We start from the raw sequence: 26323 nt of genomic DNA, 5'->3' as shown, positions 1-26323 counted from the left end.
CCTGTGAGAGGAGAGTCCCTTATGCTTGGGTCACGTTAGGGACGTTTCATTGGCTGCCCACCAGTTGGCCATATACCAAATTTAATCTGATGAAGACAAACTAAATAATAACCTTTTTTGCAGCGTTTTTCAATAAGTTTGAATAGCCAGTGAACAGATAACAGTCTGTGACTTGGATAAGGACGAAATAAGACCAGACTGACTAGAAGCAGTGGGGATATTGTTCTCATTCAAGGACACTGACTTGACATGGGCCTAGTTTTGTTTGTTTTTTGACTCTGTGTGAGTGAACAACATGGATGCATGCGAACAGCCTCTCTTCTACCACTGGAATGTATTCATTGAGAAGGTGAGTCATATTCTGTGCCCTGTTATTGTTCAAACTTAAACCATGCTTAAACAAGTACCTCGGTCGCTCCCAGCACATGTGCCAATATATTGGTGCATCTAACATATTTCCATTAATTCCATTATTACTGTTATTATTTTAAACCAGTCCATTGGTTCATCTGCGTCATTTCACAAATTTCTATAAAGGAATGTTAAAAAGCTGGATTTATGTCTACCCGAACGTGAAATGCATATCATGGTGGCATCATACTTAGTTGTGATATGTGTGTGTGTGTGTGTGTGTGTGTGTGTGTGTGTGTGTGTGTGTGTGTGTGTGTGTGAATACATACAGCACTGTGCAAAAGTTTTAGGCACATTCAAAGAAATACTGTAGAGTAAAGATGCCTTCAAAATAATGAAATTAAAGGTTTCTACATTTTAAAAAAATATCATAAAGAGCAGTAAATAGTGGTAAATGAAACAAAGTCAAGATCCGGTACAATTGGTGCAGTTTTATAAGGAAATGAGGTGTAAGTTTTATTGAGCATCTTGCAGAACCAGCCATGGCTCTTCTGGAGACTTTGACTGTCGCACTCGCTTGTTATTTTTGCAGCAAAGCCCAACAGCCATCATTATGTTTTTTAGTCTGAAAAGTGGTGTCTTACGTAATATGCTGCTTTCTTTACTGACATGCAAACATTTTTCTGTAAGATTTATTTTTGTGCTAGAAAACTAATGTTTGGGAATCTAAAATGTTTTTGTACACACACACACACACACACATACAAATATCAGACATGTTCACAAGTCCTTGAGGTTCAGGTCCAAGTGAAGTCTCAAGCCATTGTTCAATTTTTAGCAATAGTTCTCAGCTAGTTATTGTAATTAACAGTGTACGAGGCTAAATCAAATTTGAAATATTAAAACTGATTACTTCTACAGAATGTCTTGTTCATTCATGCAAAATTGTCTAATGAAGCACACAAGGTTTTACTTAAATCATTCATTCAAATTAAATCAGTTATCAAATAACTATTACATTTGATCCAAAAGTTCTCCCTATAATTACAAGAAAACAGAACGTTCATAGAAAATTCAAGATATTACTTTAGAATAGAAAAGATATTACTTTTGGTGCAAAATGCCAACATACTGTGTATTTTGAGCTATTTGAGTTGCCGCGGTTTGCTGTAGTTCTCAAGTAATGATGGGTAAAGGTAGTCGTCCAGCTTCCCTTTGGATTAACTGATTGCTCTTTTAAATAAATGACACGAAGATTATCACAAGGTAAGACTCGGCTATATTGTTGTTTGTTGTTCATTTATATGACAGCGCTTTTCTAATGTGTGATGAACACGTGCCTTCAGATGCGTCACGCGTGTGTATAATAATGCTGGCTTTGTGTTTAGAGATGGATTGTTGTGATATTTGCTGCTGCTGCACATACTGATAGGGAATGAATGAATGAATGAATGAGGAATGAATAGAAAAAGTTGGTGTTTGATGCAGTCATGTGGGGGTAGAAAAGAGAGAACGTAATCGGGAACGTCAAACCAAAATGACGTGTCCGAGTCGAATCTCGAGTCAGTTGTTCACGAGTCCAAGTCAAGTCACAAGTCTTTTTGGTAACATTTTCTATGAGGCCCATGCTTATAATGAATTATAGACCCATTTATAATTATTTATAAGCATGTATTACTGCTCCATAAACACACTTATAACGACACATAAAGACCTATACTTCATTATAATAACAGTTGTAGCTACATTTACACTATTGTTATAATTACTTATAAGTGATACACTTGCTTTTTCAATGCCCATGCTCATAATGCATTATACACCAATTTATAAGTATTAATTAGTCAGTCTTATGGTTCCATTAATGTATTTATAAAAATACAGGCTGCATTTTTATAATGCTATTATATTATAGTTGTAATGACTTATTGGTAAAGCAGATTTATTTCTAGGCCCAATTAGTGCATTATTTTATATTGTTGTTGACAGTTACGTCGTGCTGCCTTATAAACACTTATTGTGAGTTATAATACAATTACTAACCTTTATCAATGCATAATAGATTGCTTTAAGTAAAGTTTTCACTTGCATAGGATGCAGTTTCCATAAAGCAAATGTTAAGAAATCATGAAGATGTTCTTATTATGCATTATAAATGTCTTTAAAATTGTTTATTTGCAAATGTAACTCCTGAACAATAATGGTTTTAATAAATTAATGAAAAAATAGAAATCGTATTAATGCAATCAGTTGCAAAGAATATGGGCGGGAACAGGATATGACATCATCCGTCAAAACCAGGCAGATTTTTTTTTTAAGATGTCCGAGAGTCGTTCGTTCGTCATGTGACCGCCCCATAGGCAATGCACCATGCAGTTCCGGAAACCGAAATGATTAGTTAATTCATCACGTGACCGCTCCACTGCGTTCAGCCTATGTCACGTGACGAACGAACAACTCGACTCGAGAGGTGAACTAATCATTTCCTGTAAAGACCCTATGGGGATGTTGCTGCGCATGCGCGGTCAATGAACGAAATGAATGAATCGCTCTGAGACAACTCGTTGTTCCCGAGTCATATTAAAGATTCGTTCCAAGTGAACGAATCGTCAATGACCGACACATCACTAGAGCGCGCACGAGAGCTCATTAGAAGGCTAGCTAGCCTTGGATACGGTCGGAGAGTGCAAGATGGCTGCCGGCTGTCAGTGTCCTGAAGATATGAGAACTTAACTGATTTACAAATGACTCCTTTTTTGAAAATAACAGAAACACGCTAAATGAAGCGCTGTACAATTTCACGGAAAAGGTAAGATTAACTATTTTACAACTTAAAACTTGTCCGAAGTAGAACTTGTCAACTAGCATACCCATCATTTTATTCTAACCTTTAGCTTGTTGTCTAACTCGAATCTTAATTATTTAGCACGATATTTATCTAGACTAGCCGTTAAAAGTCATTAGGTTTTGGTATACTGTAATGATCGGCTACGATGATGTCATGTGGGGTCAAGGGGCGTGGTCGCCGCCCTGCTAGCTCTCTCTCTCTCTCTCTCTCTCTCTCTCTCTCTCTCTCTCCGTGAAGTTGACATCGTGTGTTGACACGTGGTCTCATGTAAGGTACCAATTTTTGGATGTTTTACTCGGTTAAATCCTCTTCTAATGACCGACCTGTAACCCTGCGTAAACCTATGGTAACCCTCATGCAATAAACGGAGAACAGCACTTTCCCTTCGTGTCCGGCTGAGTTATATTAACTTTCCTGAGCAACCCGTGAGGATCTAGCCGGGAAAGGTACGTTTCTGATTGACTGATTCGACACACCTCGGCGAGCTCCGGCTGCTACTGACCTGCGTAGTGAAGGAGAGGACAAGGCAGGACTTTTGTGTCTGGATTCTATGGACAAACGAGCAAAGCAGCACTACGTGAGCAGTGAAAAATGCACAGTGTGTTTTAATACGTAGGTGTTCGGGTGAAGGAAAAAAAAAAAGTAAACACCCATTCATTTAAACTGTTACTGTTGGATTTAAGGTTATCTGTTGCTATTGGGAGTACATGACAGGGTATTTTGGGATACATGTATGTATACATGCATATATATTTTTTTCTTCTATATATGTGTCATAGGAGGGCGCACGGTGGCTTAGTGGTTAGCACGTTCGCCTCACACCTCCAGGGTCGATTCCCGCCAGGGCCATGTGTGTGCGGAGTTTGCATGTTCTCCCTGTGCTGCGGGGGTTTCCTCTGGGTGCTCCGGTTTCCTCCCCCAGTCCAAAGACATGCATAGTAGGCTGATCGGCGTGTCTAAAGTGTCCGTAGTGTATGAATGGGTGTGTGAGTGTGTATGTGATTGTGCCCTGCAATGGACTGGCACCCTGTCCAGGGTGTACCCCGCCTTGTGCCCGATGCTTCCTGGGATAGGCTCCAGGTTCCCCGTGACCCTGAAAAGGAGTAAGCGGTTGAGGATGGATGGATGGATGTGTCTTAGGATCATCACTGCTGTCCGTTGAGATGCATTCTCTTACTGATGTTAATGTTAACTAATGTTAAGCATTTTTTCCCCCTTCTCATTTAATTATTGATAAGGTGTTCTGCAATAGTATAACCACATTTCTTACTCAACTTTTGCACTGGCTGAGCGTTTTGATATATTCACATATGGGGGTGGTAATGATGAGGGTAGTTTGGTTTCGGCTGAGATTTTGGATGGTGGGTCTTTCATAGTTCAGCGTCTTGCCGCTCGGGTAGATAAGTTGCAACGACAGGTAGACACACTGACATCGGCATTAAGAATGTCTGTTGACTTACAACGCAGCTTGCTGCAGCAGTTAGAAGATCTGACTTCTCAGCATTCACATAGACAGGACACAAGGGCCTCACCCTATACTTACCTCAGCCCCTGCAATGTGCACACTCGCTAGCCACACCAACCAAGATCATCAGACTTCTCAACAGACACAGGGACAAGCCTCTAATGCCTACCCTGTATTTAGCTCAACCCCAGTTACACACACTCTTACTAGCCACACTGGGCTATTACATCCACTGACACCTGCAGTTCATTCAGCCCATCTCCCTGGACTTATGGCACCCGGGTTTGATGGGGGTAAATCTCTTGACCCAGAAGAATGGCTTCAGTCTGTTTCTTTGTACAAGACAACGCTTGGTTTATCTGACACTCAGTTCTTCCTTGAGTTGACAAGGTTATTTGGAAAGGAGCCCCAGAAGTGGTATTCTGCCATGCAGCCACACCTACTCTCTGGAGAGGGATTTTGGACAGAGTTCAGACTTCAAATGAGCCACTCCCCACTTTTGTAGCTCACCTAGTGACTGAGTTCAAGCGACTAAAGCAACCGCCCTCTGAGCGAGAACAGATTGAAGTAATCTGCCCGCATGTCTCTTATCAGAATAGACTAGCCCTTCATGCTACCACACCTACTACTTTAACAGATCTACTTCTGACCGTCCATGAACTACATGCTGTATTCGGGCCTGTTTCTTCTAGTAGAGTCCCCATTGCCCCGACACCTCCTCGCAGGACCTGTACTGCTACAAGTGTTTGACTCCGGGGGTTACCACACACAATTGTGGGAACTGTAGGAAGAATAGGCAGAGTGGTAGTGCTGAACCTGCTGGAGGGGTTGCTATAGTTTCTAAGATGGGCCAGGAGACCCCAGATACTTCTGAGGTCACTAGAGGTGGGACTGGTGCTTGGCATTGTAGGTTTTAAAGGGCTCGTGAGGGTAAGCAGAGAACGGAATCAGGGACCAGTGCACAACAGACAGAGTTCACACACAGTTAATTTGGTGCAAAACAGCCCAATGAGGTCAACGAATACTCCACTGACGGCAGTGGTGGTCGTCAATCAGGTTTCACTGAAGGCAACCCTGGATGCAGGCGCATCCATTTCAGCAATCCATCCATTCACCCTTCTTAAATGCGGGATAGAAGGAGATGCCGTTCTTCCTTGGAATTTTTCCCTGCTTGAGTTGGTGGACTCAAAACAATGCACCCCATCTGATGTTGTATGGCTACCTGTTCAACTACTGGATCAACCGTTTACTCACCGCTTTGCCATGATTCCAGACTTGCCTTGTCCCATTCTCTTAGGGACAGATTTTATGATTCAGGCTGACGTCCACATCCACCCAGCCACAGGAAGCGTTAAATTGGGAGATAATGCCACCTTAGTGCCAGACCTAAGCTTGCTGGAGTTTGACGATTTCGAGGGCCACGTAGCTAGCCTCACCTTCAACGATGTCCAGACCGATCTTGGTCCAGTGGTGGAACAAGCAGCCCTGCCTTCAGCGGACAAGAAAAAACTGGCACACCTATTGGGAGACTTTGTTCATCTTTTTGGGGCGAAGCTGGGACGTACTTCATTGGTTAAGCACACAATAGACACTGGGACTGCAAAGCCAGTGTGTCTTCCTCCCTACCGTGCTTCACCTGCAAAAGAAAGATTATCGAGGAGCAGATTTCCAGAATGTTGGAGGATGGCATTATTGAGCCTGCTTCAGGGCCCTGGGCCTCTCCAATTGTGATAGTCGAAAAGCCAGGCACAGATCCAAGATTTTGTGTAGACTTTAGGAAAGTGAACAAATATACAGTGAAGGACTCCTACCCACTTCCGAGAGTTGATGACTCTCTGAATTTTTTGGCATGTGGTAGATTTATTTCCATGCTGGACCTTGCACGGGGTTACTGGCAAGTATCAGTGGCCCCAGACACAAAACCAAAGACAGCTGTCGTGTCCCACAAAGGGCTCTGTCAGTTTAAAGTTATGCCTTTCGGGTTATCAAATGCACCTGCAACATTTCAAAGATTGATGAATACTGCATTGGCAGGGCTCACCCACAACTGCCGTATGGTGTATCTGGACGACGTTGTGGTCGCCTCACCGACCTTCGACCAGCATCTGGAAGACCTCACCAGTGTGTTAGGGCGTTTGGCAGATGCAGGCCTTTCCTTGAAGCTGGCTAAGTGCCATTTTTGTACACCAAAGTTACGCTACTTGGGTTACCTGGTGACACCAAAAGGCCTTGGCCCTGACGAGGGTAAGGTGGCTGCGATTAAACAGTTTCCCACACCGAAGACAGTTAAAAATGTGCGACAATTCCTGGGAATGACGAGTTACTACCATAGGTTCATCTCAGGGTATGCCCGTATTGCCGAGCCAATGATCGCCCTCATGAGGGAGGATTCCCCATTTGTGTGGTCCACTGACTGCCAGGTGTCTTTTGATTATTTAAAACAACAGCTAATCAGTGCCCCAGTACTAATTTTGCCTGACTTTGAGAAGCCTTTTGCAGTACACACGGATGCCTGTGATGTGGTCCTTGGTGCCGCATTGACCCAGACCGGTGAGGATGGCTTGGAGAGGGCTGTTGCTTTTGCGAGCCGTACCCCGCACAAGTCGGAACGCCCATATTCCACTTCAGAGAAGGAGTGCCTGGGGGTAATTTGGGCTCTGGAACATTTTCGTCTGTACGTTGAGGGCTTTAGTGTCACAGTGGTGACGGACCACAATACCTTGAGGTGGCTGATGACCGGGGTAAACATCCTGTGGTCAAGAGGTGTGGTCAAAAATCTTTTTGGATCAATGTCATAGCTGTCTTGCTCATCTTAAAATCAAAACAACCAGAAATCATTGTGCATTAAAAAAAAAAAAAATTACAATGTTTAAAAAAAAATAAATAAAGTTACATTTGATTATGTACAGTATGGCTTGTACAGTGTAAATGTTTGACTAGAAATATGTTTTTGTTCAATGAGCAAGCTTTCTGATCACGCAGAATAAAGTTTTTAAAAAATTTATTTAACATAAAAGAAAGGTTCAAAATGATACAATAAATTAGAGAAATTTACCTGCTTATTTTATATATACGTTTTTTTTAAAAATATTATATTATAGCTGAATACATTCAAACCAAAATACATCAGTGATTCAATATAGAAAGGCTTGGGGTCACTAGTATGTGAGAACCACAGTGCCTTGAGAGGAGGCATGGCTCTCTATACTTTTCATTCCTGGAGAAAAGGAGCTGTATCTGCAGCAAGCAGCACACCTTAAAATTACAAACCAGATATAATATAAAATGATCAATAAAAGTTATGCACAGCTAAAAGGGTGAGGTGCAGACCACCTCATGCTTTGTACTTCTCTTTTCCTGTTTCACTGATGCTGCAGATATGATTTAAATCTCTAAAGTACTCATTGTAATCGAGCGCATATCCCACCACAAATTTGTCAGGAACCTCGAATCCTACAAAATCAGGTCTGTAGCCAACACTCCTTGGTGTCCTCTTCACAAGTAAACTGGCCACCTTTAGCATTTTTGGATTGTACTGCTTGAGGAGCTCTAACAATGTCTGCATTGTCTTCCCAGTATCTATTATATCCTCCACAATCAAGACATTCTTCCCTGTTAGTATGGACAGATCATCTCCACCAGTCACCTTAATCTCACCTGTGGACTGGTCATTTTGGTAGCTTTTGAGGCGAATAAAGTCCACAGTCATTGGGATGGAGTGATCAGTGTTGCGGTTCAGTGCTTTGATGTAGTCCAGCAGGTCTGCAAAGAACTTGTAGCCCCCTTTGAGCACACAGAGGGCAACAATGTGGTGTCCCCCCATATCCTTCATGATTTCTCTGGCCAGTCGCTCAGTCCTGTCCATGATTAGTCCATGAGGTATATAGACACGTTCCAGGTCAGAAGCATAGTGCTTTGGTATGCAGAAGAGGTCGAGATCATAACCCTGCTCATCATCGCCGATCACCACACAGGAGCTGCTGGACGCCATGGCCAAACTGTTAACAGTGTGAAATTCACCACGTGTACTCGGTCCAGTGCAACCCGGTTTCTCTTTCAGCCCGGGAAGCTTCCGACAGCTCTGCTGAACGCAGTCTGGAGCTCTTTCACGCCCTAGGCACACAACAAGGGTTACCTGTAACTGTGAGGTTAACGGGTGGACAAATCCTTATTTTGCTCCTCTATTTGAATATTGATGTGATATGTTTTCAATTTTTCGTCATTCTCTGGCCTTATTCTGCTTTATATATTTTCCTTTAAATGCTATGTCTGTGAAGGCCTTATATTGGTTTGACTATTCTATTGTCTTACAAGAGTGATTGTTTCTTAATAGGGTAATGTGACGTACTGTTTTGTTTTTGTAATACTGTTCATGCCTGTGTACCTTGAGGTTTTGATGTTACGTTAGTATTTCAAACAATGTGAAGTTCTGAAAATGTTAATTGGGGGGGAAAAAAAGAAATGCTGTTCTTGTTGCAGAATGTTGGGCTATAGTTATGTAGAAAAGACAAAGGTGGGATTAATAGTACTGCTTTCTGTAGCCCTACTAATGTCAGCTGTCACACAGGCACATAGGTGCTGTTAAGTTTCCTTTATGTTACGGCCTGAGGACAGCCCTAAGTCGGGGGGATATGTAATGATCGGCTATGAAGATGTCATGTGGGGTCAAGGGGCAGGGTCGCCACCCTGCTCGCTCTCTCCATGAACTTGACATCGTGTGCTGACACGTGGTCTCATGTAAGGTACCAATTTTGGGATGTTTTACTCGGTTAAATCCTCTTCCAATGGCCGACCTGTAACCCTGCATACAAACCTGCATCGTGTCCGGCTGAGGTATGTTAACTTTCCTGAGCAACCCGTGAGGATCTAGCCGGATCCTCGCAATACACATGTATTTGTTTGACTAAATGGCGAGTAAAATTTTAGAGCTTCTCGTTATAGCTAGTACCTAGTGTAAAACACTGAGTAATTATCTATAAAGCTACGGCGACTATTTTGCTCATTCTTTTTTTCTCTTACGTGAATAGTACAAGTTGTAGTTATCGTTTGGGCTATGTAAAATTTGCATATCAAACGAAATGTATTTTGTTTAGTAGATTTTCCATTTTGATTCAATAGCGTTAAAGGATGTGAAATAAAAATCCCCGTCTCATCGATATTTGGCTAATGCGATTAAAATTTATTTTCATATTCAGGAATTTTCCTCTCAGAATGTAGTACCCACACGTACTGCGCATGCGCAAATCTGTCCTACCTCAGAATGTGCGACCCACACCTACTGCGCATGCGCAAAACCTGTTTTCGTGCTTAATTATGGCATATCTGAAGACCCGCCCATATTTTTGAGCTACCTTGCCTTTGCAACTACGAATTTGGATGTGAATTGCAAGTCAAATCAATCTACCTTGAATTTAATTATTTTCTTAGAGTAAAATGCTAACATAAATAGTGTTTTATAGTAAAAAATGAGTCTTTACTAATATAATACTTTTGTGATACGTGGCACAATTAAACACCACCACAGATATTTGAAGCTGATAAGATGTGCTACCCCTCTTTCTACATCCTTTATTAAGGCTTTATTAAGGTGGAAGCTCATTCAGAGAAAGCACATTCCATTAGATTAACATGACAGCTTGAACTACCGGTAGCACATCCTGAGCAGGTAGGACAGATCGTCAGAACACCGGTCAAAAGCGCAGGAAACGACACGCCAAACTATTATAAAGTCTGGTTCATACTGCAGCACAGACGCCGACAGATACGTGTGATGGAGCAGGAAAAACACTGAAATGTAATCTTACATGGTGGGGTACTCTGGATCCAGGGTTTTCAACTACTTCTAGGTCACTTGAGATACAATATTTTTTTATCTAATAAGGGTGATTTAGTTAGATTTTTTTTTATTTATTATTTAACATATATTGTGAGTTATACTGAATGTTGTCATTTACTACCATTATAAACCGATCCTTCAAATCATTTCACAGACATCTGAAGAGATTGAAGAGTTTCTAAATTCATCTTGCGCAAATCGCACACGAGTTGGCGTGAACCTGCTGAAGACCATAGACGCCAAACAGCATGTAATCGATCAGCTAGTTGCAGTGTTTGAGGATCTCAAATCAGGTAGTGAAACCAACCAGTCTTACTTCTACGTATGCATGTAAAGGTGCTTTGGTTGAAAATTGTCAAAATGGCCCTATTAAGTTTTTGGCTGAAGGAGAAAAAAGAAATCTCATGCTCTTGTCTCACACAGAGATGTTCATGTGGGCTCTCTTGCTTTCGTTTTAAGCTTATCAAGATAAAAATTAAATCTATCGGTATATGTCCAACTTGGACATGTATATACATTGCCTGTCATGCACACACACATTTGTCGCACCACCTTTAATGGTAAATGGTCTGCACTTGTGTAGCACTTTTATCCAAAGCGCTTTACACTGTGTCTCATTCACCCATTCACACACACGCACTCACACACCCCAGCGGTAGCAGAGCTGCCATGCAAGGCGCTAACTTGCCATCGGGAGCAACTTGGGGTTCACCGTCTTGCCCAAGGACACTTCGGTATGTGGAGTCACGTGGGCCGGGAATCAAACCACCAACCCTACGATTAGTGGACAACCCGCTCTACCACCTGAGCCCCAGCCACCACACCTTTAGCTTTGATTACAGCGTGCATTAATCGTAGCATTGTTTCCATCCAGAGTCGCATTCATTTTTGGCTGAGATCTTGTATTGAGGACCGGAGAGTCAAACCTCTCCGTAAACTCTTCTCCAGCACATCCCAAAGACTTTCAATGGGGTTAAGGTCAGAACTCATTGGTGGCCAATTCATGTGTGATAAATGATTCCTCATGCTCCCTGAGCGACTCTTTCACAATTTGAAACCCAATGAATCTTGGCATTGTCATCCTGGAATATGCCTGTGCCGTCAGAGAAGGAAAAAATCCATTGTTTGGATAACCTGGTCATTCAGTACATTCAGGTACTCGGCTGACTTCATTTTACTGCCGCATAATGTTGCTGAACCTAGACCTGACCAATTGAAGCAACCCCAGATCATAACACTGCCTCCAGAGGCTTGTGCAGTAGGCTGCATGTGCTTCCCTTCTTACCCTGATGCACCCATCACTTTGGAATAGGGTCAATCTGGACTCCTCAGACCACATGACCGTTTTCCATTGATCCACAGTCCAATCTTTATGCTCGTTTTTATCTGATTAGCCTCATAGTTGTTTAGTCCCAATCCTGTAACTTCTCATCACATTGTCCATGTGGAAATGCTCTTACTTTGACTACTGAGTCTGGTTCCTCTCAAGGTTTCTTCCTCATATCATCTTGGGGAGTTTTTCCTCGCCACCGGCTCGCTCAATAGGGATAAATTCACACACTTAAATTGTGTGTGTGTGTGTGTGTGTGTGTGTGTGTATAGAACAAATATACTTTGTCCATACCATTATACCACGTGGAACACTATTTCATACATTTCAGGTCCGTAAGTATTTGGACAGCGACAGTTTTCATAATGTTACCGCTTTACACCACCAGATTGGATTTGAAAAGCAATCAAGATGTGATTGAATTGCTGACTTTCAGCTTTAATTCAGTGGGTTTAACAAAAAAATATTGCCCCTCCATTTTCACAGGCTCAGAAGTACAATTTTACAATTGACTGAGCAGATTTGTGGTCACGTTTGGCCTGTCTCCTCATTATTTCGTGACAAATTAAGGTAAGGAGTTGATTTCAAGTGTTGAATTTGTATTTGGTAGCTGTTCATGGGAACTCTCCATATGCAGCATCCCCAAAGAGGTGTCGATGCAAGTGAAGTAGGCCATCATTAGGCTGAAGAAAAAACAACCCAAAACAGTCCCATCAGAGACATAGCAGAAACTTTAGGAGTTCTGATGCAAGATTAACACAAACAACCAGCCGATCACGTCAATACATGTTCCAGTTCAGTTACTTGAGAAGTCAGACCGGAGTACTTGTTCCACATGTTTTGAAGTTTGAAGACCCTTGTTACAAAATGTTATTCTGGCAAGCTCAATTAGAAAAGCTGTGCAAATTATTGTAGCAACGCTGCCACTCCAGCAACTAACTTTTTCACTCGAATCTGAAAAGCAGTCGCCTGGCACAACCTCTTCAGAGATGTCGTCGACGCAGGAATCAGAAGTGTGTGAAGTGGAACGTGACCAGTATTGTATGCCTCAGGACACAACTGCAGCAGAAGCTCGAAGGAAATCAGAAGAGTCCCTGACTCAGAATGTGACCAACTACATATCTGAGCAGCAGCTTGGAGACTGCCTTAAAATTCAACACCAGAAACAGACCTCTTCTCAACTCGTACATTTTCTAAGAACAAGTAGAAATATGGAACAGTCGAGTTTCGCAGGCTTTGAGGAGGGGGCGTTTGTGTTAACGCAACAATTGAAAAGCAGAACTGTAACAAATAGGGATCCGGAGTCCATACAATTACCAAGTATTCACGAGAAGCCGATCGTTTCTGAGACGGACTATCCTGTACCCGTCTTCAAAGTAAAAAACATCAGCGCAGAGTCTGTGACCTACAGATGTATGATTTTTACAAACTCTGAGTTGTGGGATATTGGGGATATTTCCACAGAGGTGAAAAATTCCTTGCAAGTTTCAGCAGCCGATGAACGTTTGTCTTTTGCTGACCACGATGACTCCCGTATCCTGGATCCATTTACTCCGAGCTTCTGTATTTCATGCAATGAATCGATGACTTCAGAACAAATGAAGCACCAGTGTGGCATGGAAGCGGTGATCAACAGGTCAATGGATGGACAAGAGGCAGCAGTAAGAATACCTGAATTTAAGATTAAGAAATTTGAAGAGATGCCTGTTGTTGTCACCCATGTTGTTAGCCCAGGGAACTTCTGTATCCAGCATAAGGAGAACAACCTACAGGAACTGTCTGATATTATGGCGTAAGTAGTAGTAATGTGGGTTTCATCCTTTTTGTCTTCCTTCCTTCCTAATATCTGCTAACGTTCTTTTTGTTTTCCATTTTAAAACAGAAAGAAAAACAATAGGTCCTATGCTGAAATAAATCGCATCCCAGATATCGGCGCTTACGTAATGGGATGGAGCACTGAGCAAGAGTTGTGGTGCCGTGCCCAGGTGACCAAGATATGTGGAATGAAGAAGGGTGAGACATGAAACGAAGAAAAATCCCTAAAATAAACGGGGCGTTCTGATGATGATGATTATTATGATGATCATGATGTGAACTTGGCTTCGTTTTATATTAGGAAGTAGTCCCTTGTCCAGCAGACATGAAGGCATGAAAAACATTGAAGTGGAGATCAGGAGAATTGACTATGGAGATTCTACTTGCCTTTCACTTTGGAATATCAAGGAGCTTTGTGGAGAAGTTGCTAAAATACCAGCACAAGCGCTACAAGTCTGTCTAGCGGATGTAGGTGCTATCTTATTTCATATAGTGATCTCTTTTGTTTTTTTAAATTATATTACTTATGATGTTTCACTGACTAGGTGAAACCAGTGAATGGTGAGAGCTGGTCCACTGAAGCAGTCAGTTGGTTTAAAGACACCGTGATTAAGAGGACACTGTATGCTAGGTTCTATCCAGAGGGAAGCAGAGTTCTCGTGGAGCTCTTTATGGAGAAGGGGAAAATTGGTGCTATGAGGTAGAGTAAGTTTGATCAGTTGAATGTAAGATGTGTAAAGCTGTAGTTTTCCGTTTCCTTGTATGGCTCTTATTGCAATAAGAACCCTCTGACAACAGTTAATGCTACTCATTTATTTATTTATATATATTTTTTAACCGTTGCAATCAAACTTATTCAAACCCCAGTGCAAATCAGGTTTATTGTCAAAATTTGCAGACTTTCAGCTGTTTTCAATGAACAAATCAAACAAAAGCAATTGGAATATTTCGACACGACGGACGCTTCAAGCGGTTTCACCAAATTCGACTGAAAACGCAACTTATTATGAGTTTCAAAATTATTCACCCCGCTGACTTTGCTAAAGTCAGTAAGGAGGGTTTATTTTCTGGATGTTGAACCTACTTGTCCACCAGGAAACAACAAGAACAACAAAAAAAAACTATAGCACTGACACACAATCTTCTTGGCACAGATTCCCATGCTACTAATTTGTCCAGCGTTGCTGATGCCTTGCTGTGAGCAACACTTTTACTGCTGGATTATACAGGTCTGGGTGTAATTGTCTGGACGTGACAAACACACTCCATCTTTCTTAAAACCAATGCAAATGACTGAAACCCTGCCAACCCTCCTGTTTCCTCTTGGCTGAAGAACACACAACATGTCAGTGTACCATCACAAGGTTAACGCTGAGGAACTTTTTTTTTAAAGACTGATGGAGCACATTTTTGTGCATCAGCAAGCATTGGTGTAATTTGTCAATTGTACTGGTGCATTTTTTATTTTTTTTTTCTTGTGTTTTCTAGTCATTATGAAAGCACCCTTAGGGTGAAAAACTGTCTGTGTTCGGTCAAATACTAACCGTTTGGTGTGAAATAACCTCCAAAAGTAATGTGCCTATAATACCGCCTACCTTCGTTCTGGATTTTTATATTATAATTCTGTTTCTTTTAATGTTTTACTTAAACAGGAGAAGTTCTTGTCTGTCTTTGAGACTGGCTCAAAACGGTCATGCCAGGCATGAGCGAAAGAGCAGCATGCATCTGAAAACAAGTGAGTAGAACTTATTAGTCGTTAAAATGAAGAATTCATTTGTTAATAAACGGAGTGTGTGATTGTCTTCTAGGTTACGCCCACGATCAATCAAGGAAACGCTCAGCGGAATGGGAGAAGTATCTGATTTCCTGTTACGCTCAGAACAGAAAGTGACGCATCTTGTAATATAAGGACGACAGTTAAGACATTCTTGCTTTTCACCAGTGAATAACTTGTTATAGGTTCGTAAGAGAAATTGACGTTTAACTCGACGCAGAGCCTGAAGGTTGTTCCTTGTCTTTTACTTTTAAAGATGCTTATTCTCTTAATACATTCGTGTTTTTTTTGTTGTTTTTTGTCAGTGTTCCCATCAATTAATACTGTTGAGTTGTAATACTTCTATTACGTCGGGCATGTGGTAATGCCAAAGGCTTTTGACGGACTGGTTCGACTCGTTTGTGATCACAGAGAATGTTTTAACTGACAGAAATGAGTGCGTTCGGACATTGCAAATTGTATGTGTAGAAATGGTTATTTAACCAGAACGATGTTCGCGGCAGATTGGTTGTAGTGCTGTGTGTTTGTGTTAGTGTTTTGTGTATAATTCTGATTTGTGTTCGTAATTTTCTGCAAATTAAAACAATGGCTTAAAACACGCACATTAAAATAACTTCTTTTTTTTTCCCCTTGCAAATGTTAAATCCATTTTGTTTTCTTTACTCAGTTGAACAAATCAAGACCTTACTGTAACTGAGCCAGCCAGGTATCATGCTGCTGTTAGAATAACCTTAAACTGAAGATCAGCCCAAAGTCATCTTGCTAATTTTATTAATCCTGCATATGTAATCTATAGAACTCAAATACTTTGGTATTTTAAAATGATCCTAAATGCTAAGGTTCCAGTAAAGGGAAATCATTAAGCTACAGAATACAAAGACATTTTAGTTAATTGTGTTTTTGCAAATGTTGTGGCAACAGTTTGGGGAATATGGCCCACATATGGGTCTGATGATTAGGTGTCCACATATATTTGGCCTTATAGAGTATGTTTCCTCAGTGGCATGTGTCGCGACGTCCTTTTTACGACTCAGAGTGCTCATGGGTATTTGTGGCTATGGCATTCCTCAAATTCTTCAAATTCTAATTTGGCTAATTTTGCCATTTTGGATTTTGTGAGAAGCACATGCGGAGAACTTTTTAAATACTCCTCCCTAGGCGATTCATGTGATCGTCACCAAACTTGGTCAACATTATGCCAAGGCGATAAGTTAATGCGTAAAAAAAACGGGAAATATGAAGTGTCTCACAAATTCAGACTTGAGCTGTATGTTTGGTCATGAGGACCGAGCACATGGATGTGACTATCGCGAATCACGGTCATAGCGCCACCAACTGGCAGCAGGAATTGTCACTGAAAGCAGGCTTTTAAAGTGCCCCTATTATGCTTTTTCAGATGTTACCTTTCATGTAGTGTGTTATAGAGCTGTTTGTGAATGTAAAAAGTCTGAAAAGAGACTTCAGTACTTCCGGACTTACTTCCTGTACGAACCGATGTTAGTTTGTGTAACACAGCCCCGCCTCTGATCTTTACTGGCTGCTCGCAAACGACGTGTTCATCGGCCGCCCTCAAACACTGCAGTTGTAGTCGCGGGATTCGCAAGACGATTATTCGTTAAAGACGGGGCCGTACCCACTTTATTTTGACCGTCTTGCGCCTCAGGATCACAACCTGTAAGTATGATTTTATTATTTATTATTATTAGTTTTGTGTTGTATACATGTACAGCCAGTGCACAGCTGTAGGCCTCTGCTAACCAGCCAACCCCCGTTATTGTCAAACTACATACAAACTTACCACCGAGAAGCGTCCTGTTCTCGTCGTGGTTCGGGTTGATCTTCCGAAGTATCACTATGAAATCGATAAGGTAAAACCCACGACATTATTACTGCTGAAATTTAGATATGGTAGTGGGTGTTTCTTTTCCGACACGCGCTGTACACAGTAGACCAATCAGACCAGAGTATGCTCTGTCAAAGGAGGAATTTCGAATGAATCCTTTAGAACTCACCATTTAAGGAGTCGTCCGTAGGGTGATGCTGCAATTTAAATCATGAGCAAATTAAAGTCATGCATGTAAATCTATTGTACGAGACCTTTAAGACAAAATTAGGCAGGTTTCAAAATAATAGGTGCGCTTTAAATGCTGAAACGGATTGCCATATACGTACGCGACGACTAATCTGCGTAGAAGTAAAGCGAGTGCGAACATACCTAACGTCTTCAGTGGGCGGAGTTTTGTGGGTGACGCGTTGGAGTGGTCGGTTTTGCGGGGTGTGGCCAAATGACGGAGGTCAGGGATAAGCTGTAAAGTCGGGTCTGTTGCTGAGGAAATGGTGTTTGTACAATAAGGAAATAAACACAGGTATGTTCCAGTAGGACTGTATTGTTTATTATTTACACCATTATTATCGATTCGAGTCGACGCTATTAACTTAAACAGGGATTACGCTAGGATACATGGTAATAGTGGTGAATCACGGCTGGCCGTTGCGGATTGTACCACAATGGCTAAAGCTAACTAGGGTTTTGTGCTTGAGGCCCAGCAACGGTCGATGGTTCATGACGAGTTATCCCGACAGATTCCGAGTATATTGCGGCATCGTGTAAATTCGGCACAGTTAAACAGCAGCGTTTATTTTCTGGCCTGATGAGTGAAAAGTCCAGACTTATGTCACTGTGCTCTTGCTGTGGAACTGCTGGATAGCAGGGGTGTAGTCTGGCCTGGGCGTTAGAGGCTGTACACCCGAAGATTTATTTATTTATTTATTTTTAATCTTTAACTCTGAATAATTTTCCACTACGTAATTAAGCGTCAGTAAAAGAAGACGGGATGTAATTTTATATCTTCAGTGAACGGAGGTCAGACCAATCATACAGAGTTTACACAGGAAAATACGTGGAAATACTCTCATCTGATTGGCTGACGGTCTCTCAATTCTGCCAAACACGAGATCAGTGTTTCTCAGCCGGGTGTCCGCCGCCCCCTAGTGGTCCGTGGCATAATTGCCGTTGGGAGCGTTTCTTAAATGTTTAAATAATGTTTTAGCTAATTTTTATAATATAAAAATATATATATAAAACCCTTCCAGAAACATTAACTCTTGTGAGCATCGCATGTCTGAGGTAGCAGTGTAGTAGAGTTTTGAGAGAGGTATTATGGAGCTCTTGTATGGTTTTTGTACTGTGTTTAACCAAGTATTGATGGAGAAACAGCCTTTACATCTTTTCTGTCCAGGTATTCATGTTTCAAATGTCTGATCACGTTCACGAGGACTTCCTTGCTCCCGAGGAGCCTTTTCCAATGCTCTTGCAGCAGGGAAACCTCAGCGAAGACGGCACACTGGATGTTAGTGACTTCGGCTGTCGGCTGTCCTCTTGTCATCGGACAGACCCTCTGCACCGCTTCCACAGCAACAGGTGATCTCACTAATTCCCTTTCAACACCTTGTTTTGCAGTCAAGATGACTCGACACGCGTTGAAGATATTCATACGAAGAATCTCTGCCTTGGTGGTGGATGTCCGATCGCTCCGACGTAACGCGTAATATAAATCCGGAACGAGTCCCGTGACTGAAAACCTTTTACGTTCGGACTGTGACGATACACTCCGATCATGATTCGATTCGATTCACAAGACTGACCTTGTGATTCATGAGTCAATTCGATTCTCCAGAATATTCCGAACAAAATTTGAATGAAGAACAATTTGGACACGACAAACTGGGATATCTGACCAATCGGAGCAGAGGATGCTCTCTGAAGGGAGGAGTTTCGAACAAATCCTTTTCGAACGGATCATTTAACGAGTCGTTCGTGACAACGAGGGGAAAAAAACCTAATGCCGCAGTTTAAATTATGAGCACGTTAAAGTGTTTTTGAACCCGGATGCACGTAAGTCTATTGTACGCGACCTTTAAAACAAAATTAGACGCGTTTCAAAACCATAATAGGTGCGCTTTAACGTCAGCTAAAATACCCGAAGTCTGCAGCCTCGGTCTCAGACACTGTAGATCACAGCAGCGTGGGGCTGGTGGTGTCGTTCGAAAGCTACAGAAGAACTCTTTTTAACTATGATGGAATTTGTGATTCAAATTGTAGAAATCATTCTAATCTGCCCAAATTATAAAATATATATATATATATATATATATATATAGAGAGAGAGAGAGAGAGAGAGAGCATTGTGTGCCCGATAGCTCCAGATCGCAACGACTGACACGCATTAGCAGTCATACAGTTGCATATCACAATGTATTGTTACACCCCTACTTTGCGTGGTGTTGTTGAAGGTTCTTCTTCTTCTTATTATTATTATTATTATTATTATACAGAGCCTTTAACCACTGCGTCACCACCGCCCCACACATTCTAATGTGCATTTATTTTGCCTGCAAATGTCTGAATGAATGGAAACGTGTCTATAATATCCAAAAACCTTAATTGTGACAGCCCTAGTACAGAGTTCAAACAGTATCAAAAGTCAATTTGTGTGTGTTTTATATTCAATGTAGGTGTTTTTGAGTAGCTCTACGGTTCTATGCGCCAGATATGAATTATTTTTGTAAATGCCTTCCGTTTGCCTTTTCGGTTTAGATGGAACCTGACGTCCTGCGGCACCAGCGTGGCGAGTTCAGAGTGCAGCGAGGAACTCTTTTCTTCTGTGTCTGTCGGGGACCAAGACGACTGCTTCTCTCTCCTGGACGATCAGGAGCTCACTTCTTTTGACTTCTTCCCTGAAGGCAGCGTGTGCAGCGACGTGTCGTCTTCCATCAGCACGTACTGGGACTGGTCCGACAGCGAGTTCGAGTGGCAGGTAAGGCTCGCCAAAGGGGAGGAAATAAAATCAAAATCTAACGTTTGCTTTCACGTCTTTTTAGCACGTAGAGCCATCCTTTCAGGCTCTGAAGAGAAGACACCTTTGTTATATTATCAGGGTTATAACCAAGCCGAATTCTAAGGTCCGGGATCGAGCTGGGTGATCTTACACGAAAAAGACTCATTTAGATTCATTAGTGAAATATTTCAAGCCTTTTATTTGTTTGTTTTAATCTCAATTACAGCTTACAAATCAAAAATCCAGTCTCTCAGTCTCTCCCTAGGCACTAGTTCAGCTCCGTCTTTACGGTTGTTCGCTCGCAGGTCATATCTGAACTGTGTCCGACTGATGTGTCGTTCCTCAACTGGAGTATACTGTAGGAACCGGCGACCCATGAGAGGGTTTGAAAACGCAGAGAGGTTTATTTGACACGGACGTACGTGTGATCTTTAACCCGTATGAACTAAATCTTGCGTTCTTTCAGTTGCCAGGAAGTGATTTCGCCAGCGGCAGCGATGTACTCTCTGACATCATACCCAGTATACCGAGCTCACCTTGCCTCGTTTCAAAACGAAGGACCAAACCTCATAGGAATCTGGATGAATTGCCCTGGAGTGCCATGACCAACGACGAACAGGTACGTCTGACAGCATAACGTGTCTTAAAGCCTCTTGAGCAGTTAAAATGACTGTTACACGTCTTTCTCTCGGAGCGATCTATTGTTAGTAGACCGCTAATGATGAAGGTAACCGTCGTCTCGACTTTCCTCCATCTGTACACCAGCTGTCTGACTGTCGATCGGTGGAGTCCGAACTCTTTGTAACCTTTTCCATCGTGAATCTCCATTGTTCGTGCCATGACGCACAACCGCAAACCTGTCTTGTGAAGATCAGACCCTGATAGATCCCCGTTGTTTAAATAATAGCACAGCGCTCGCTCACTCGCTCACTCACTCACTCACTCGCACCTGATCGTCATCCCGTCGATCGAAAACACCCGAGTCTAATTTCACCTTCAAATTAACTGCTAATCCTTTCCGTTCACATACTTTTACCACTCACAGATATGTAGTGTCGGATTGTTTTCCTCAATGTATAAATGACCAAGTGTAATATTTGCGTCACGTCAGTTAACTAGCTCTGCTCGGTAACGTAACTTTTTTAATTCGGTACTTGCGTGTCTAAGTATGTAAGTTAGCTAGGTTAGAGGTTTCTGTATTATAACATTAGCTCTGTCTTTTTGCTATCTGCTATCACATCCATAAGAATTACTCCCCAACGAGGGGGGGAAAAAAAGTTTACACTTCGTTGAGGTTTACCTGATCGATGCTTATCCCAAGAGATCTGATAACATGGCCTGTTTCTCTTTTAGGTGGAGTACATCGAGTACCTGAGCCGGAAAGTGAGCACGGAAATGGGGCTGCGGGAGCAGCTCGACATAATTAAGATAATCGACCCGAGCGCTCAGATATCTCCGACCGACAGCGAGTTCATCATTGAGCTGAACTGCCTGACGGACGATAAACTAAAACAGGTCAGTAAAAAAATTTGGCGGGAAATTTTTAACGTACCATACGTAGTGCTTTTCTTAATTCTCTAAGACCAGCGCTAGTTCATACAGCTGTGATTTAGATGAAACTGAAAACATTGCTATAAAGACTATGAGCAGCGTTGTACTGTAGTTTATATACTCGTACGTGGGTTTTTTTGTTTTGTTTTTTTTTTCTTCTTAGGTTAGTCAGAATAGTTTTTTTTTTTTTTTATGCGACAGAAATGCGTGACCCGAGAAGTGATCAGAATGCTGTGTGAGCCTGGAGATCTTCTTCTTCAACACACGTCTGCTTTGACACGGCATCTAGTTTAGACCGCTTCATTCAACAAACGGCTAAAATTATTAGAGGATGTTCATACGGCTTTTTTTTTTTTTTTTTTTAGCAAATAAACAAATGACCGATATGACACACGACCATTTTTGTTTAATAGCTGAACATTCTGGCTTTGGGAAACGTCCTGCAAACAAGTAGAGGGTTAGGGTGATATTATTAAGGTGATTATTATCACTCAATGTTGAGGGTGAACAAATGATGGAATCGCTTTGTAATTTGCGTTTCTAAAACTAATACCAGCACAGATCTAAAAACGCAAATTAGTCCGCAGTTAAAACTGAGTGCTTACAGACCTTCACTTTGGACTTGTTGAAAGGAAACATGGCCCCAACAAGAGCGCTGTCGATTGAAACGACGGAAAGGGTTATAAAACTCCTTCGAGATGGAAATCCAACCCGGAGTGTGGTGGAAGACGTCGGATGTTCCCAGTCGGCTGTGTGTGAAATCAGGAGCAAGTATAAACAAAATGGGAAGGTTATGAAAGGAAAGCGTACGGGTCGACCGAGGAAGACGTCAAAGCGTCAGGTTAGAGAACCCGAAGCGATACGAATTGGACATGGAAAATAGACAACGAAACAGATGAAGAACAAACGGGTGGGAACACGAGTCAACGTTTGTGACGGGACCGGAAGAACTCGGCCGAATGAAACGGGATTCATGTACAGAAACGCCACTAGCATTAGCACTAGCACGTAAACGGAAGGAAACGAGGTCAGAGTGGACTAGAGAAGCGATCTTGGCGTGTGGAGGACGTGACCAGTGATGAAGGAGACGATGCTGGGAATGTCGTCTGGTGCCGTTCTAACGAAACACACGAAGACGACTTCCTGACGAAAACGATCACGTTTCCCCGCGTTTATGATATCGATGTCGGATGTCAGGTAAAGGACCAGCGGAGACTTCACCAGTCAGTGCACAGGTGTACGTTGAAATGCACGAGCCATAGGCCACGACGTGAACACTCGGACCTCCTGATAAATAATATCAAGTCGACATAATAATAAGAGGTAGAACAATAGTATGATGCTTTGTCGAGTTCACATCGTAATGGTCAGATTATGTAGAACAGAATGTTGGCTCGATTGTCTGCACTGTGTTTAGCTGATGATTCATTCCTAGCGCTCATCTCGCCTTTTGATGGCGAGTAAGTGTAGATACACGTAAGATGAATCTCATAAAGAGGCGTTTAACTCGAATCTCATGATTTATCCAGGTAAGGAACTACATCAAAGATCATAGTCCACGGCAGAGACCGGCAGGACTGCGAGACAGCTGGAAGAGGAGCGTTCCCAGCAGCGCCAGTGCTGTAAGCGTGCAGAGTAGCAGCAACGTCAGCATGGTCAGCAGCACCAGCAGCAGCGCAGGATCCATAAGTTCCAATTCGTCCACGAGCATCAGCTGTGCTCACAGCGACGGCAACCTGGCCGCTGTGGCCGAGCGCATCCGAGATTCCAAGGTAGACACGAGACCGTGTGTGTTTTCCTTACTGGAACGTTTAAGCAGCGTTTCCACAGAACAGTATTAAAGGATCTGGTTTTATAAAGTTATAAGGATTTCTAATAGGGTGCAAACTATTATTTAACGGCAATTAAATACCGAGGGCCAGATGTACAAAGTATATATACGACCTGAAAAAACACAGGTTACGTACAAAACTGGTTTGAATTCTTTAAAGGATATCGGAGAAAGAATTAATCGGGGAATGTTACCTTGCGTACTTTGTTTTGCTTTGCAATCCTTTTTACTTTTCTTTCTTTGTGTTTTTTTTTTGTTTTTTTATAGAAGCGCTCTAAGCAGAGAAAACTCCAGCAGAAGGCTCTGCGTAAAAGACATCTGAAAGAACAGAGACAGGCTCGCAAGGAAAGACTGAGCGGTCTGTTCCTTAACGAAGAGATCCTGTCGCTCAAAGTCACCGAAGAGGACGACCACGGTGACGACGTAGACATCTTAATGTGACGAGAGCGAATTATTCCGTGCGACTTCGACTAATTCTCGTCACCTTCCCGTCCGTCGCTCTTAGTACGTGAAACCTCTTCGGAGTCAAACGAGTAACAAAGGAAAAAAAACAAAACTGATAAATAAAGAGATCACTAATAAATAACGAGAAGACGTCGAGTCGTACGGCGGTCGACCCGCCATAGTGGTTTATTTAACGTTAACGTAGTTCACGGCTACTCGCGTAACCAGAGCAAAAGTTTATTCACCGAATTTCTCCTACGATGTTTGGATCTAGAAGCGTCCGTGTCCGGTGTCTTTCGTTCTTAGGGTTTCAAAGTGTTGGACATGTTCGGGAGGTAAAGCGCACTGAACACGAGGAAGCAAAATATCTGTGTCAGTCATTGTGGATCGAAAATTTTGTGATTTTTTTTATTTTATTTTTTTTTTCTCCCCCCCCAATGTTTTTCTTTGATGTATGTATTTGTGTGTCGAAACAAAACCAACCGCTCTGCAGACAGCGTGATCCTCGTAGTACGCACTTCTAAATCGAGACTCGAGTCTAACCTGTTGGTTAGACCGAATCGGCGGCCCCTCCGGGATTTCGCAGACTTTTGGAAACTCCGTGATTTGCCCAGGAGCTTGAAATTTTTCGACATCGCCGCAGATTTTCCACAGATTTGGGGCCAAGACGTCACGTGACGCCGTCACGACGCGCGTTCCGCCGATACGCCGTTTCGAACACGGGTACGGCTAAAAGGTCTCGTTTACCAACAGACGATTTGGCGCGATTGCGATTTCGCCAATCCGAGCAGAAAAAACTCAGCGAATCGTTAAAAAAAAAAAAAACTCTGCGGCAAATCCGAACGTTTTTGGCTGCAACGATAACGCACAAAAAAAAAACCTCTGCGAAATCCTGAAGCAAGCTTTTGTGTCTTCATTTCTTAAAGTAAAGGTTAGAATCGGAGCGGTTTTGGTTTAATGAGGAGACTATAGACTAATGAGGACTATACTTTCAGCCGCGGGTTATTTAAGTTTGTTTAAGTGAAGCCCAGTAATAAGTTTCACACGTTTTATTTGAGGGAGATTTTGTGTGTGTGAGAAACTCTCTAGGTTCCTATGATCCATTTAACGAATCGTTCTGTTCAGTAAAGTACGCATGTTGCAATTCCCGATGTCGTTTTATTTTACCCCCGTGGTGCTTAAACACCTGGTTAACCTACAGCAAAGATGTCACGTCCTGAGTATGGAAAAGGGTCCGTGGTGATTCCCAGGTGCTCATGAACGAGGAGACCCTCCTCATAGAGCGGCACGCCGGCCATCCGGCCCACCTGTAGGCCAAGGCGTTGGCATTCACTACCCAGTGGGTCAGGCTTTGCTTATACAGGCGGGCTTCACATGTCTTTCCACCATAACGGATGAACAACTGCTAAACTGATCAACATGCCGCTGTCCGGGTCACGTAGTACCGTGAAGCACACGCCGGGCATAGCGAGCATCACTTCGCCTGTTCCCCTTCATTGAATGCTGCAGGGTCATCCAAACACTACGTTTGGCCACTGGGTTACTCCTGCATCATCTGGCCACCGGCATATGCATCGCAGGCGTGTATCTAAAGCATGCAGGTCTTCTTACCGAAGTGATTGCCAGGAAGAAGACGGTCATTGGAAAGAAAAATCAATTTCAGATCAGCGCTGGATAAATGTCGGGATTCCCTGTCGAACAGACAGGAACTCGGTGAAAGATTGCCAATGGCGACGCTAGTTTTATATTAAAACTGCATCGTCATGCGTCACGGTCACCATGTGACTCTCTGCTAAGGTCACGGCACGTGTTCGCACGTGCACGGGAAGGTATCCGGGTGTTTAAACACTGCTTCTGGCAGATGTTCACGGAACCAGTCAGGGTACACACATAACTAGCATTCTGACAAGAATTTCATTTGGGGCGCTAGTGTATTTGTGGTGCCTTTCTCAATTTACCTTAGAGGTTGTACGTATTAGAAATGTACTCGTTTATCTGACATAATATGAGGGCATTTCAAGATTTAGTAGGCCTTTTGAAATACAGCATATCCGTGAAAACAAGAGATCGCTGTGAATCCAGAACGTCAAAGTTAGCCGGAAATACATGCGCTATATGGTTAAAACTACGTGGACACGCGACCATCATACCCAAATGTGCCGGTTGACCATCCTGTTCTAAATGGGAATTAATATGGAGTTGCGTCACGTCATTTGGAACAAGGCTGCGGGGACAAGAGC

The 26323-nt window shown here is 42.5% G+C and overlaps 3 protein-coding genes across 10 annotated transcripts; 2 read left to right on the top strand and 1 right to left on the bottom strand.

The window, feature by feature from the left end:
- Positions 1-40: 40 nt before the first annotated feature.
- On the top strand, positions 41-16927 carry LOC108268984 (uncharacterized). Of its 7 annotated transcripts, XM_053681991.1 has the most exons (9): positions 2852-3160; positions 10655-10793; positions 12317-12400; positions 12468-13622; positions 13713-13843; positions 13947-14113; positions 14191-14345; positions 15298-15380; positions 15436-16927. In XM_053681991.1, the coding sequence occupies exons 4-9, from the start codon at positions 12820-12822 to the stop codon at positions 15534-15536; spliced, it is 1440 nt and encodes a 479-aa protein (XP_053537966.1). In that variant the 5' UTR covers positions 2852-3160; positions 10655-10793; positions 12317-12400; positions 12468-12819; the 3' UTR covers positions 15537-16927. The 7 variants fall into 7 exon arrangements, with proteins under 7 accessions (XP_053537970.1, XP_053537968.1, XP_053537969.1 ...); XM_053681995.1 differs by lacking the exons at positions 2852-3160; positions 12317-12400 and adding an exon at positions 41-349 and having other exon boundaries at positions 13295-13622; XM_053681993.1 differs by lacking the exon at positions 12317-12400 and having other exon boundaries at positions 2851-3160; positions 12796-13622.
- On the bottom strand, positions 7649-17030 carry LOC108268988 (hypoxanthine-guanine phosphoribosyltransferase). Its single transcript, XM_047157037.2, has 2 exons — positions 16899-17030; positions 7649-8777 (listed from the first exon to the last, which is right to left on the bottom strand). The coding sequence occupies exon 2, from the start codon at positions 8653-8655 to the stop codon at positions 7999-8001; it is 657 nt and encodes a 218-aa protein (XP_047012993.1). The 5' UTR covers positions 8656-8777; positions 16899-17030; the 3' UTR covers positions 7649-7998.
- Positions 17031-17652: 622 nt separating this feature from the next.
- fam199x (family with sequence similarity 199, X-linked) lies at positions 17653-25227 on the top strand. 2 transcript variants are annotated; one of them, XM_017474434.3, is made up of 7 exons: positions 17653-17785; positions 18659-18840; positions 20017-20236; positions 20724-20876; positions 21611-21772; positions 23338-23580; positions 23907-25227. In XM_017474434.3, exons 2-7 carry the CDS (start codon positions 18665-18667, stop codon positions 24078-24080), a joined length of 1128 nt encoding a protein of 375 aa, XP_017329923.1. In that variant the 5' UTR covers positions 17653-17785; positions 18659-18664; the 3' UTR covers positions 24081-25227. The 2 variants fall into 2 exon arrangements, with proteins under 2 accessions (XP_017329923.1, XP_017329924.1); XM_017474435.3 differs by having other exon boundaries at positions 17679-17785; positions 18637-18840.
- Positions 25228-26323: the final 1096 nt, after the last annotated feature.

The sequence above is a fragment of the Ictalurus punctatus genome, chromosome 8, assembly GCF_001660625.3.
Source record: "Ictalurus punctatus breed USDA103 chromosome 8, Coco_2.0, whole genome shotgun sequence".
NCBI classification, from domain to species: Eukaryota; Metazoa; Chordata; class Actinopteri; order Siluriformes; family Ictaluridae; genus Ictalurus; species Ictalurus punctatus.
The sequence above is the reverse complement of the archived record's forward strand: the minus strand, read 5'-3'. Positions and strand labels throughout refer to the sequence as shown.

Coding starts and splice junctions, on each gene's coding strand:
- LOC108268988 (XM_047157037.2), bottom strand. CDS start 8,655: ATGGCGTCCAGCAGCTCCTGTGTGGTGATCGGCGATGATGAGCAGGGT.
- LOC108268984 (XM_053681993.1), top strand. CDS start 12,820: ATGTCGTCGACGCAGGAATCAGAAGTGTGTGAAGTGGAACGTGACCAG. Junction 13,844..13,946: donor GATATGTGGAATGAAGAAGG/GTGAGACATGAA, acceptor GTTTTATATTAG/GAAGTAGTCCCTTGTCCAGC. Junction 15,381..15,435: donor CAGCATGCATCTGAAAACAA/GTGAGTAGAACT, acceptor TAATAAACGGAG/TGTGTGATTGTCTTCTAGGT.
- fam199x (XM_017474434.3), top strand. CDS start 18,665: ATGTTTCAAATGTCTGATCACGTTCACGAGGACTTCCTTGCTCCCGAG. Junction 20,877..21,610: donor CCATGACCAACGACGAACAG/GTACGTCTGACA, acceptor TTTCTCTTTTAG/GTGGAGTACATCGAGTACCT. Junction 23,581..23,906: donor AGCGCATCCGAGATTCCAAG/GTAGACACGAGA, acceptor GTTTTTTTATAG/AAGCGCTCTAAGCAGAGAAA.